Here is a 14,240-nt window from a genome sequence, read left to right as displayed (position 1 = left end):
TGGTTTCACTACAGCTGTTCACCGAGCTAAGCCTGAACCGACCGGGTTAGCAGGAGCCGGGTCCCACTTCATGTTTGCACAATAATAGTTTTCCGGTTGTTAATTGTTGAAGGAAGTGGGTTCCCCTCCTTCTCAGGACCCCCCTCCTCCGCCTGGGTAGTTTCTGCAATGCACCTTAATCAGGGGCCGCAGGGCCCAGCCAGTCTGACTGCCCCCTCCCTCCCTCTCGCAGGTAGTTTCTACATGCACCTTTAGATGGGCCGAAGGGCCAACCCAGCCCCCATGGTGAGAGCCAGTTGCTCCCACTATCATGCACAGCTGAAGCTGTTTCCACCGGCCCCTCACCCAGTGTGGCAGTCAACACTGAGCAACTTTCAGTGGCCGCTGAACTGAGCTGCCTTGTTGCCCAGCTTTCTTGGCTACACCTTCCAGCATAAAATCAGGTTTCCTCTTCCCTTAATTCCTACATAAATAATAAAAATCCCAATGATGGAGTTATAATGGGCTTGAATCCTCAGGGAAGCTTTTGTGTGAATGGTCATATTTTTCAAATCACACAATCCATTCAAAGTAGCTCTTGTTTGCATCTTGCAGATACAGTGTCCTCTGCTTGTGACCCGCGTGAACACGGGGCACTTATTTACATCTATGTTTTGTTCTCTCAACAGAACAATTTGCGGTGGTCGACCTGAGGAAGGGCGAGGGCAACAGGGGGAAGAAAGACACGAGAGCTACTCAGCGGGACAGGCAGCATCTCTGGAGAGAAGGAGCGGGCAACGTTTGGGGACGAGACTGAAAGTCATGGGAGATTTAGACGGTGATGTAGAGAGACATAGAACAAATGAATGAAAGATATGCAGAAGATTAACAATGATAAAGGAAACAGGTCATTGTTTGGTGACTTAAATATTCACATGGACTCCCCCACCTGCAAGCTCGCATCTGAATTTGCCTTATTACTTGACAACTTCTCTTTCACTCAGCACGTCACCTTTCCCACCCGTGACAAAGGTCACATCCTTGACCTGGTCTGCTCCACAAATCAACCGGTACTCGACCTCCATCCTTGCCTCTTCCCCCTCTCCGATCATAAGCTTATACGGTTCACCATCCCTTCTCCGACACCTCGCCCCCGCTTCCTCCGAGAAATCACTTTCCGTAATCTAAAATCCATTGATCCCCTCCATCTCTCTGACCTCCTCTCCACCACTCTCCCCCTGGACTCAACCCCATCTCACCTGATGATCTCACAAACCATCTCAATTCCACCTTGTCTACCTCCCTTAACACTATGGCCCCCCTTAAAACAAGAACCGTAACTTTCAACACAACTTCACCCTGGTACACACCTGCACTTCGTAAACTGAAACAGACTGGTCGCCGACTTGAACGACTCACAAATAAAGCATCTCTCACAGTCCACCTTGAAGCTTACAAACTCCACCTCACTGACTACAAAGATGCCCTCATTGCTGCAAAATCTGCCCACCTCTCCTCCATATTCACTGATCCCTGCCTAAACCACAGAACCCTCTTCTCCACAGTGGGCAACCTCCTCAAGCCTCGAGCCAACACTCTCCCTATCTCTACTCCGGGTCTCTGCAACTCATTCCTCCACTTTTTCGCTGATAAAATCAGCACCATCTATCAATCTTTATCCCCTGTACCCGACTCCCCAGCATCTACTCCACCACCTACCAAGGCCCCTCCTTTCAACATCTCCACTGACCTCCTTACCCCTCCTCCACACTGCTTCCTCTCCCAGTTTGACCTGGTCACCCCTATTGAAATCTCCAAACTCATCAGCTCTTCCAAACCCACTACCTGCTCCCTCGACCCTCTCCCCACTCCCCTGTTGAAGTCCTGCCTCCCCGTTCTCTGCCCCTACCTCACTAATCTCTTCAACTCCTCATTGTCCCAAGGAATTGTCCCCTCCGCTTTCAAAACTGCTGCTGTCACACCAATCTTAAAGAAACCTGGTCTTGATCCCTCCTCTCTCATTAACTACCGCCCAATCTCAAACCTCCCCTTTCTTTCAAAAACCCTGGAGCGTATCGTTGCGTCGCAACTTCATTCCCACCTCCTTGCGTATAACCTACTTGAACCCCTCCAATCTGGCTTTCGCCCCCTCCATAGCACATAAACTGCTCTCCTCAAAGTCCTCAACGACCTCCTCACCTCTGCTGACACCGGTTCCCTCAACATCCTCATCCTCCTCGACCTGAACGCAGCCTTCGATACAGTGAACCATAACATCCTGCTCACCAGACTCAAAGACCTCGGCATTGAAGGCTCTGCACTCAGCTGGCTCCGTTCCTACCTTTCCAACAGATCCCACTTCATCTCTCTCCACAACCACACCTCTGCTACAGCCATAGTCACTCAAGGCGTTCCCCAAGGCTCCGTACTCGGTCCCCTCCTCTTCATCATCTACATCCTCCCCCTTGGTCAGATACTCCGCCACTTCAACCTGGACTTCCACTGTTACGCCGATGACACCCAGATCTACCTCAGCACCAAATCCCCCCACAACCCCACCCTCTCCCATGTCAACTCCTGTTTGTCAGCTATAAAAACCTGGATGCAACATAATTTCCTCAAACTCAACAGCGATAAGACAGAATTCCTCCTCATAGGCTCCAAAGCCACACTCAGCAAAATCAATAACCCCACTCTCACCATCGACGGCACCACTGTCTCCCCATCTCCCCAGGCCCGCAACCTTGGCGTGATCTTTGATTCCACCCTCTTCCTTGAGCCTCACATCCGCCTTGTCATTAAAACCTCCTTCTTTCATCTCCGCAACATCGCCAAACTCAGACCCTCTCTCACACCTCCCGCTGCTGAAAGACTCATCCATGCCTTCATCTCCTCCCGACTGGACTACTGCAACTCACTTCTCCTTGGCATCAGCTCCACCTACATCAACCGACTCCAACTGGTCCAGAACGCAGCCGCCCGACTCATCACCCACACCAAATCCTGGCATCACATCACTCCAGTCCTCAAACAACTTCACTGGCTTCCCATCTCCCACCGGATCACCTACAAAATCCTGATCCTCACCTACAAAGCCCTCCACCATCTGGCCCCCCCATATCTCACTGACCTCCTCTCCCCCTACCAACCCTCACGGTCCCTCAGATCCACATCAGCCGGTCTCCTCTCCATCCACAAGTCCAACCTCCTCAGTTTTGGGGACAGAGCCTTCTCCAGGGCAGCTCCCAGGCTCTGGAACTCCCTCCCCCAACTGATCCGCAATTCCGTGTCCCTCACCATCTTCCAGTCTCGCCTCAAGACCCATCTCTTCACCTCTGCCTATCCTTAGCCCCACGTCCCCCTCCCTTTTCATCTGTGCATTAATTGCCTCATATTGTGTTTTGTATTGAATTCTGTCTTTACTTTGTGTACTAGTCATGTCTCTACTATTTATTACATTCCCCTTACATGTTTTTCCTCTACCTGCTAAATTTTTGTAAGGTGTCCTTGAGACTCTTGAAAGGCGCCCATAAATAAAATTTATTATTATTATTATTATTATTGTTTGCTGTAGCTCGGTGAGAACAAAAGATTTGGGTGGAAGAAGGAAGGAGAGGGAATGCAGATATTATTTGTAGTTAGAGAAATCAATATTCATACCACTGGGCTGTAAGCTGACCAAGCGAAATATGAGATGCTGCTCCTCCAATTTGCGTTTAGCCTCACTCTGACAATGGAGGAGGCCTAGGACTGAACGGTCATTGTGGAAATGGGAAGGGGAATTAATGTGTTTGGCAACAGGGAGATCAGAGAGGTCCAGGCGGAAAGAGCGAAGCTGTTCAGCGAAACAATCGCCCAGTCTACGTTTGGTCTCGCCGATGTAAAAGAGTCCACATCTTGAACAACGGATACAACAGATGAGGTTGGACAGATGAGACCAGCAGCCAAGGAGTCGTTTATGTATTTCTCCATGGCGCCTCTCTCAGGGGCGGACAGGGAGTAAAGGCGACCCCTAGGAGGAGCGGAACCAGGCAGGAGGTCTATGGCACAGTCATAGGGCCGATTAGGAGGAAGGGAGGTGGCCCTAGGCTTGCTAAAAACCTCCCCAAAGTCATGGTACTCGGCTGGGACCCCCGTCAGATCTGGAGCAGAACTGGAGCAGGTGGCCGGTTGAGGAGCTGAGGCTTGCTTCAGGCACACTTGGTGGCAGGAAGGGCTCCAACCCAAGATGACCCCCGTCCTCCAGTCGATGTTGGGGTTGTGTCGCCGAAGCCAGGGGTAACCCAGGATGAGGGGAAGATGGGGAGACTGCAGGATGTGGAACTGGATGGTCTCATGGTGATTACCAGACAGGAGCATGCGCACTGGGACCGTCTGGTGAGAAACAGTCCCCAGGAGATGGCCGTCGAGGGCGTTGGCGGGAACAGGTTCAGGCAGGGGAACACATCTGATGCCAAGCTGGCGGGCTAGTTCCTTGTCCATAAGATTAATGTCACAACCAGAGTCTATGAAGGTGGCGAGGGTGTGAGAACCATCAGACAACAGCAGACGGGCATGACAAAGAGGGCGTCAGGCAGAGGAAAGTTCAGAGGTTCGACTCACCAGTAATTCCTCCGCTACTGGTGAGTCCGGCCTTTTACTGGACACTTGGAGATGTAATGACCCGCCAGGCCACAGTAGAGACAGAGGTTCCCCCGACGCCGACGTTCCCGTTCCTCGGGGGTGAGACTGGTGCCACCCACCTGCATGGGTTCGGGTTGCCTCGACGGTTGCCCCGAAGAGGGTAATCCAGTCTCCGGAGGAAAACGAGCTTGGGTGGATAGCTGGCGGACCGCCTGTCCCTGTCGCCTCTCCCGACGTCTCGCCAGGATGCGTCGGTCCAGACGGGTCGTTAGCTCGATAAGCCCATCCAGAGAAGAAGGAAGGTCGTGGGACACCAACTCATCCTTGATATAGTCATTCAAGCCCAGCAAGAAAGCGTCACACTGGGCCGGGGCGTTCCAATCACTCTGACGGACCCTGGTGCGAAAGTCGATGGCGAAGTCAGCGACGCTCTGGTTCCCCTGGCTCAACCCCAGCAGACCTCCCGCAGCGTCCGGACCCATCGAAACCTCACCGAACACCTTGCGAAGCTCCGCGGCGAAGGCCTGGAAAGAGGAGCAAGCCGGCGTGCGTCGCTCCCATTCAGCCGTTCCCCACAGCCGAGCTCTGCCAGTCAGGTGATTAATGGTAAACGCCACTCTCGCCACTTCCTGGGCGAAGGTGTAGGGCTGTAGGGCGAAGATGAATGAATGTGTTCGTGATGAATGGGTTGCAGCCCTCCAGGTCTCCAGCGTAGCGCTCCGGGGTTCCTGGCGGACCGGGAGCTGGTGCTGTCGGAGCCGGAGGCGAAGCTTGGGGTGTAGCCTGGGCGAGGGTGGTCGTCAGCTGTTGGACCTGGGTGGCTAGTGCAACCAATGCTTGCTCCTGGTTTGACACAGCCTGTCGAACCTCGGAGTTGGAGGCAGTGAGCATAGCTTCGTGCTGCAGGAGCGTGTGCTCAATCATCTCGAAGCGGTTTGACGGAGACGTTGTGTGCGCTGAGTCCATTGTGGGCCAGATTGTACTGTAATGGGTATAGCTTGGACCCAATAGCAGCACAGAATCAGGCAGGTATAGTTGGTAACGAACTTTATTACGTTACTGTAACACAGAGTAGTAACACAGGAATGGGTACACCGTGCTCACACAGAGGCTCAGGATTGAGCGAGGGTTCTGAAGAGGGGCAGGCAGGAGACGTAGTCGGGGTAGCGGAAGGTCCGGTCACCAGGAAATCCAACACACGATGCAAACAAACCAGCGAGGGACAGACGAAAGGAGAGTCGAAGCCAGGCAGGAAGTCGGGAAATCGCTGGAGAGTCTTGCATGAATGCTGAGAACAATCTGGCACTTTGTGAACGGTGAGGAGAGTCTATATACCGGGTTAATTGGCGATCAGAGGCAACTGAGTGCAACAGGTGAGGAGAGTTGGGCTGATGAGAGGGGAGTGGCAGGCAGGCAGGCGAGGAGAATGAGGGACCGGTGGAAAAGTATTGGGAGGTGAAGTGGATGAGAATGAGGAGAGGGCAGACTGTGACAAATGAAGGCAGCATTACAATGCAGAAAGAAGCAAATGACAACTGATGCAGCTTCAAAAATCGCAAATGGGATTTGCAATATTGACACAGGTGTTACAATGAGATCAAATAATTTTATTGCAACCCAGGGTTTAGCAGAAGTCTTCTCTCAGGTTTCCTGTTCCACTGCTGCTGTCTCCCCCCTACAGGCATTCCTTGCCGTACATCTGACCTTCCATCCATCAAAGAATGACACAAAATGCTGGAGTAACTCGGTGGGACAGGCAGCATCTCTGGAGAAAAGGAATAGGTGACGTTTCGGGCCGAGGCTTTTCTTCAGACTCCCCGGTCTCGACCTGAAACATCACCTATTCCTTCTCTCTCGAGATGCTGCCTGACCCAGTGTTACTCCAGCATTTTTTGTCTATCTTCGGTGTAAACCAGCATCTGCAGTTCCTTCCTACACCTTCCATCCATTGATGTTTTCTTGTGCTCTGATATTCCCCAGTAATGGCTAAACCCTCCCCTGACTGCCTTGCCAAAATCTGCAGTCAGGGGTAGACACAAAAGGCTATTGGCTTAAACCAATTACTCAATGGTTATAATAAAGGTGGGGTTGAACCAGAGTAGAACCCTCCAACATATTAGTTTGATACTGTTCCTTCATTAGTGGGATAGTGCCTCTGGTATCTGCCACAGGGTTTTACAAAGGCTCTGTGTGTCTTGCCTCTGCCCATACTATTAATATAAATCAGCAAACATGGAATGTGAATAGTAGAACGACAACAATCTGACATTATCATGGACCTCCTGTGATCCAGATACATTCTATGAGGTGTAAAACTCATAATTAAAAATAACAGATAGTTCCAAATGACTGGCCTTTAAACTCACAAGACTTGGAAAGTTGGCTTTACACCACATAATATTTGCTGAGTTTGATAAAGAGTAAAATCAGGTGGGTGGTACAATACATTTTGTCTTCGACTCTCCGTTTCTGAACAGAGTGGTGAGATTAAAGTTGTTGACAAATGCTGTCCAAGACTTTTTATCTTTTACAAGAATACTGAGCACAAAGTTTCGAAAGTGACAATTCGAAAGCAATTTTGAAGTGTAAGTCTGTAATATCCAATAACTCCATGCAAGTCAAAACGTGATGCATAATTTACCCACCCACTGACACAAAATGTGGAGTTGAGGTTAGTGAGGAAAGTTGCCAATAGCATAAAGATCAGTTTGGGAAATGGGCAGAGAAGTGACAGATGGAGATTAATCTGGATAATGTGTCCTGTTACAATTTAGGAAATCAAACGTATACAGTCAATGGAAGGTCCCTGTATAGAGGGATCTTGGGGTGCAAGTCCATAGCTCCCTGTAAATGTATAATGTAAATATAAAGGTATAAATGCAGGTAGATATGGCGGTAATAAGGCATGCCTTCATCAGTTGGAGCATTACAGACAGTAAGTCATATTGCAGCTGTATAAAACGTTGGTGAGGCTGCATTTGGACTATTGAGCCCAGCTTTGGTCACCCCATTACAGGAAGGATTGGAGGCGTTGGAGAGGAAGCATATGAGGTTGACCAGGATGTTGCCTGGATTAAAGAGTATTAGCTATAGGAAGTGCTAATTGGACATACTGCGATTGTTTACTCTGGAGCATCTGAGGTTGAGGGGAGATTTGATCGAAGGATATAAAATTATGAGAGGCATAGGTAGGGTAGATAGCGTATTTCCCCAGGAGGAAATGATAAAGAGTAGAAGGCACGGCTTTAAGGTGAGAGGGAGAAAGTTTAAAAGAAAAATTGCGAGGGCAGTTTTTTAATACTGGGTGGTGAGTGTCTGGAACGTGCTGCCAGGGGAAGTGAGGTTGAAGAGACATTTGGACAGGCACATGAACATACAGAGAATGGAGGGATATATACAGGCAGATCGTATTAGTTTCATTTGGCAACATGGTCAGCACATTCATCGTGGGCCAAGAGGCCAGTTCCTGTGTTGAACTTTGTTCTAACAAGTAAGTAAGTTTATTGGCCAAGTATTCACATACAAGGAATTTGCCTTGGTGCTCCGCCCACAAGTAACAACATGACATACAGTAGTCAACAGTTCTAAAACCGGCCATTTTGAAAGCTGTAGATTCTGTCAACTCCACCACACCGAAGGACAACATGACAAATGCAATTGTTAAACATCCTTGCCTTGTGGTTTGTGCATTACTATCCAGCATTTGGAATCTGCAAGCTGTCATTGGACATTGATTTGAACTTTCTTGCTGTATATTGCCCAAACAAGAAACATTGTTCTCGTCGAGACTACATAGCGAGGCAGGGTGAAGGTTGAAGGCCCAGAAGACAGTGTAGGGATTGCATGTTTCTACATAATGCAACATGCTTACAGGTTAACAATGATGAGAGCATTAAGAAAAAGGTATCTCAAAAATCGACACGCCTTTTTAAGTGGAAATGAAGCTATATCAAGAAATATGCTTAATTAGATTCAGGATTGTGTGGCAATTATTTCATTCAATCAATTTAATAATTTACTATTATGTTGATACTGCACAATAACAAGGATTTTTCTGCAATCATTTTTTAAAAAGTGTTTCTTTGTACCAGGTGACTCATGATTTTCAGACCCAAGTATAGGTTTACAAATGAATTAAAAATATATTTACACAAGATGTTGCAGTTAGATGTATTTTACAGCAGGGTTCCTTACACACACATAATATTCACCAGTGAAAAAGTGAGTAAGGCAAATGTTAGAGGAGAGTGCTTTAGCACTGCTAACACCCATCACTTTGCTGAGATGGACATTTAATCTTTACTTTAAAAGTGTCTGATGTTGTGTTGCGGTGTTATTGTTAAATTATTTCCTGATAGTTGCATCTAGTTTTGTACATGGAGTTCTATCAAAAGGAATTGCATCACAACAGGATTGAGGAATCAGTGCCATGAAGGCAACTCACCTGGTCATTAATCTGACAAGCTACTAAATTCTGATGGTTGTAGGTGTGCGCTGAGCAGATGTACTTCAGCCAGTTCCCGCTTCCAGCCTGGTTCGCATCAATGCAGAATTTTAAATTCCCCAGCTCATCAACAATCTGCAAAATAATAGAACAAAAACATTTTTACCGTCTAAAATTCTCAGTTAGTAAAGCAGCTGTTTCTTGATTCTGTAAAAAAAAAAAGAAACTTTAATCCCAATCTGGAAAAAACAAGCATAAAAAGATGGACAATCACATGTAAGAGGCACAAAATGGAGTAACTCAGCAGGACAGGCAGCATCTCTGGAGTAACTCAGCGGGACAGGCAGCATCTCTGGAGTAACTCAGCGGGACAGGCAGCATCTCTGGAGCGAAGGAATGGGTGACGTTTTGCTTCTGACCTGAAGAAGGGTCTTGACCTGAAATGTCACCCATTTCTTCTCTCCAGAGATGCAGCCTGTCCCACTGAGTTGCTCCAGCATTTTGTATCTATCTTCGGTGTAAACCAGCATCTGCAGTTCCTTCTTACACGAGGATATCATGTATTAATTTTTTGGTGTGGGCCCAAAGAAATGGTTTCACACAATCTACAAAGGCATCTTCATTGTCTGCACCATCTGATGGACCTGGAATGTTTCTCCAGCATTTTCCATTTTCTGTGGCAACTTGAAAGGGTTTATGTGTAAACAAAGTTTTCCTTATTTGTAAGAATATAATATGTTCTCCATATGTGAGCGAACCAATAAATATAAGTGAGTTTCCATGGAAGGCAATTTGTAAAATGCTAACTTCAATTACAACATGTAGGATGTTATTCAGCCAGTCATTATCAGATCTAGCACCCATTGCATTCCCTTGCTATGATGTGTGGCATTGTTACATTATGGGCTTCACTCATGAGTTTTAGTCTGCAGGCATGACTTAATCTGCAAGTCAACCAGCAGATATTACTGAGCAGGAAAAGTTGCCGCACTTCATCACAAATGTTTTTCACACCATGGCCACAAGCTGAGGTTTCAGTAACAAGTGCTTGTGCTATTCTAACAGTTGGTTGGCTGCACAATGTTTTCACTTGCAAAATTTCTCTCCACAGCTCTTGTAGTTTTCTTGGGTTCTAGCTGTCTAAATAGGTTTCATAGTTTAAAGATCAAGCATGGAAACAGGCCCGTCGGCCCACCGAGCCCACACTCGTTTTATGTTAACCCACTTTCTCATCCACTCCCCACACACAAGGGGCAATTTACGGAAACCAATGAACCCACAAACCCTCGTGTCTTTGGGATGTGGGAGGAAACCGGAGCACCCATAGGAAACCCTCGCAGCCACAAGGAGAACATACAAACTCCACACAGCGGGCAACCACCCCAGTAAAGCATTCTTAAAGCATAAAATGTAATGGCAAATGTCAGATTTTTGAATATCAGTGGACATCTGTTCATATAATCCCAGACATTCACTTCGACCACAAGCTCCTGGACGGCAATTGAGAATAGTCACCGGGATGATTTTGCTATTTATATAGCACCTTTACTCAACTTGTAGCTAAGGTCAACAAATAATGACCCACCAATGATCAAACCTTTGTACTTCCTTGCGTATATATTTATGGCGCGTCTTAAATACTATTGGGACCACTCCGGGAAACGCTTTTGTATCCAAATATAAAATTGATACAATGAGCTAATTATTTTGATACAATCAGTGTTCAGGGTTCATTCATCACTACCCGCTTCAACTCATGAAACACTATATGGAAGAATCTAGAGGGAACTGAACTCCTTTGTCGTTTGGAATATGAATTCCTTAATTAGTAAAGGAAACACGTTTTCATAAAATTTCCATCTGCTTAACATATATTCACCTTGAAGCCAACATTTCACTACCCTCTGAGCTTCAAAAGGCTGCTAATAGGCTTATTAAATATAAAATATTAGTGTACACTCCTTGTTTTTGTCTCGCCTACCTGCAAAGTTCCGACATTATTTGTTTTAAACTTTCTTGCCACTTCATTTTCTGTACCATAGGCAAATGCAATGTTGATTTGCATATTGTATATTATATTGAATGATGAAAGCAATTTAAAGAAAAGATTCATTTTGGTACCTTCAATAACTAAAGAATGCTCCTTTAGTTTTTACCACACTTCAAAATGACTTTGCTCTGATAAAGACGGTCTCCAATCCACGATGATTCTGATTCTGTATCTGAATGCCGCCCAGTTTATGCAGCTTCTTGACTCGCTGGATGCTGTGATTTGCATGCTGAATTTCTCAGTCACGCTACCCAAAGGCATCTTGCCAATGGCCTGAAGCTTTATTTTGGGAGGGAGAAGAAAGAAGGGCCAGAAGAGACAATTGCAGGACCAGACTCTCCCGATGTGATCCATGTGTCTGAACGGCCAACAATGCTAAAATAGCAACAGGTCTGTCTCAGGGTGTGGCCCTGTGGGTGCAGGTGAACCACAAGGAAAAGTAAAAGAATGCTTCCTCCATCAGCAACTTGCAAAGGTCTGTGGAGTTCTTCATCTGAAACCAATCTGCAAATTATTGCTATAATCTGGTTTAAGGGCTGGAATCCCCGACTGTGCAGAAAGTGATTAGTCATCGACTCTAAACATTGACTCCCTGCACTGGGGAGTTCAAATATTTCCAGCTCCTCACTTAGCAAATAAAATCAGAATGATTTATAGCGGAGAGTTCTTTTAAAAAAACAACCTGCCTAAAAATTGTTTCCAAGAAATAGTTGCCTCGCAACTCGCTGGTTGGCGGGCATGTGAAGTGGGTTGACTGAAAGAAAAGAGGACTGGTCCACTCATCTCCAAATAACATCAAACTGACATGGAGTTTAGAAGTCTTTGAATTGATAGTGAACTAATAATAGTGTGCATGCTAAAAAAGGTCAATATTATGATCTGTTTTTCAGTAACTCATTGGGTGATTAATAGAATGAGAATGTTCTAAATAATTAGATGCTATTAGGAATTTTTTTAAATCAAAATAAACTTTATCAGAATAAAAATATATACAAAACAAAAACTGTGCAAAAGTTCTTCCGACATTCTCGGAGGCTGTACATATATTCATTTGTGTCGTATCATAGTGTTCACCAATATCATTTTACCCGCTATTTTTATATGTGAACGCTAACATGTCCCACTGCCTGCCTGTTAGCAATTGGTTCCTGTTCTTTGTACATGAACCCCACATAACATCAAAGCCACAAAATTCCCCTCTTTACGGAGGAATTCCCCTTTCTTTCCCCAATCCTTCTCTCTGGCAGTGTGCGATTACACTTGGTCAAGAAAGTAAATAGTTGACCTGCTCCCAGCTCTTCAGACTGAAATGTTAGCATTGGCTCAGTGGCTGGCCATCTTGCCTTTGAATCAGAAAGCTGAGTGATCATTTCTCACCAGTGCCTTAGGATGTAATTCTAGGCTCCATGCTGCTAAAGGCATGTTAGGCTAGAAGTTCCTCTGTGCAGTGCTGATTTTTATACACTACCTGAAGGGATTTAATCTAAAACCTGCGCACCTGTCCAAATGTGTTCCAAGTCACATGCTTCATATGGGTGCAGGTAGATTAGCATGTACACTGACACCAAAACAGGTGCAACCCACACCTAATGACAAATTTGTGCCACTCACACTGAAACAGACCAGCAGTGGAAGGTGAGGTCTGCTTCAATTATATTTAAAGGGCATCAACTCTACTTAGACCATCTATCTCTGACAGATTCTGAGTAATCAACTTTCCCACAGGTATTCTTGAAAGGTGATTTTTATTGGTGTTAGCTAACATCAAGCATCCCCTCTTCACCTTATCTCTCGCATTATAGTTTGTCTCAAACCACTACTGCTACCCCCTACTGGTGTGGTGGCAGAGCGGAAGAGCTGCTGCCTTACAGCGCTAGACCCAGGTTCGATCCTGACTACGGGTGTTGTCTGTACAGAGTTTGTACCTTCTCCCTGAGCTTTCTCCGAGATCCCCGGTTTCCTCCCACACTCCAAAGACGTGCAGGTTTGTAGGTTATTTGGCTTGGTATAATTGTAAAACTCTCCCTTGTGTGTAGGATAATGTTAGTGTGCGGGGACCGCTGGTCAACGTGGACTCGGTGGGGAATAGGGTCTGTTTCCGCACTGTTCTTACTAAACTAAACCTAAACTAAACACACCAGGTTCCTTGTCTGATCACATGCGTGACACTGTCCCCAAACAATGCCCTTGTCATCTCCACCCTCGTTACTGTCCTTTCCTTCGTGGTCACTGCACCTTCCCTGATTCTGTCCTTTCTGCAGCATTGTTCCTTGATCTTACCCCTTCCCTTAATGTTGTCGGCATCTCTCTGCCATCACCCATCAATCCCAACTCCTCTTTCAACTACAATATCTTCAACATTTTATGTTCTACAGATGGTAGGATATTTGCTTTTTTGATCAGAGGATAAGATCAGATAAGATCTAGACCTCATGGAGAAGCTGCATTAGTCATGCTGCACGCCTTTAAACGCGCAGGCTCGATTACGTGCTCACCAGCGAGGATTTGGCCAGAAGTAAGTGACCAGCTACATCACTTGGATGTAACTGTAACATTAATCCCCTGAACGGCATCTGCTTTCTTTCAGTTTAGAATTGCACCTTGTAAGAGATTCACAAGATATTTGGGCACAATTTGTTTTTGTTTCATCTCTCCTGAACCATCTAAAGATTGGTCTCTTTAACTGTATATTTTTAATGCCCCACACAGTGATTGAACACATTTCATCCAAGTTAGCCTTTTTGATTGATTGATTGAATGAATGAATAATACTGCATGGAAACAGGCCCTTCGGCCCAGCGAGTCCAGGTTGACCATCGATCATCTGTTTACACGAGTTTTACGTTATCTTACGTTTGCATCCACTTGCCATGCATTAGATGCAATTTATAGAGTCTAATGAACACAAACTCCACACAGACAGCACCCAAGGTCAGGATCGAACCGGGGTTCATTTAAAATGTAAAATTAAAAAATGTAAGATGTAAAATTTAAAATTAAAAAAAAATGTCAATAGCTCTTCCAAAAGCACCACTGTGCTGCCCATTTTTAGAGTTAGATTCATACAACATGGAAACAGGCCCTTCAGCCCAACCTATCCATGCCAACCAAGACGTCCCATCTGCACTAGTCCCACCTGCCTGC

The 14,240-nt window shown here is 46.1% G+C and overlaps 1 protein-coding gene across 11 annotated transcripts in view; it reads right to left on the bottom strand.

Annotated features, from left to right (window-relative positions):
- prdm16 (PR/SET domain 16) overlaps positions 1 to 14,240 on the bottom strand; it is a 771,474-nt gene that overhangs the window by 159,843 nt on the left and 597,391 nt on the right. For all 11 annotated transcript variants that reach the window (XM_033047847.1, XM_033047849.1, XM_033047848.1 and 8 more), the window contains exon 3: positions 9,047 to 9,181. In XM_033047847.1, the coding sequence (XP_032903738.1) occupies positions 9,047 to 9,181 (135 nt within the window). The remainder of the gene's footprint in view (positions 1 to 9,046; positions 9,182 to 14,240) is intronic.

The sequence above is a fragment of the Amblyraja radiata genome, chromosome 31 (genome assembly GCF_010909765.2).
Source record: "Amblyraja radiata isolate CabotCenter1 chromosome 31, sAmbRad1.1.pri, whole genome shotgun sequence".
NCBI classification, from domain to species: Eukaryota; Metazoa; Chordata; class Chondrichthyes; order Rajiformes; family Rajidae; genus Amblyraja; species Amblyraja radiata.
Note: the sequence above shows the minus strand (reverse complement) of the source record. Positions and strands in the feature narration are given on the sequence as shown.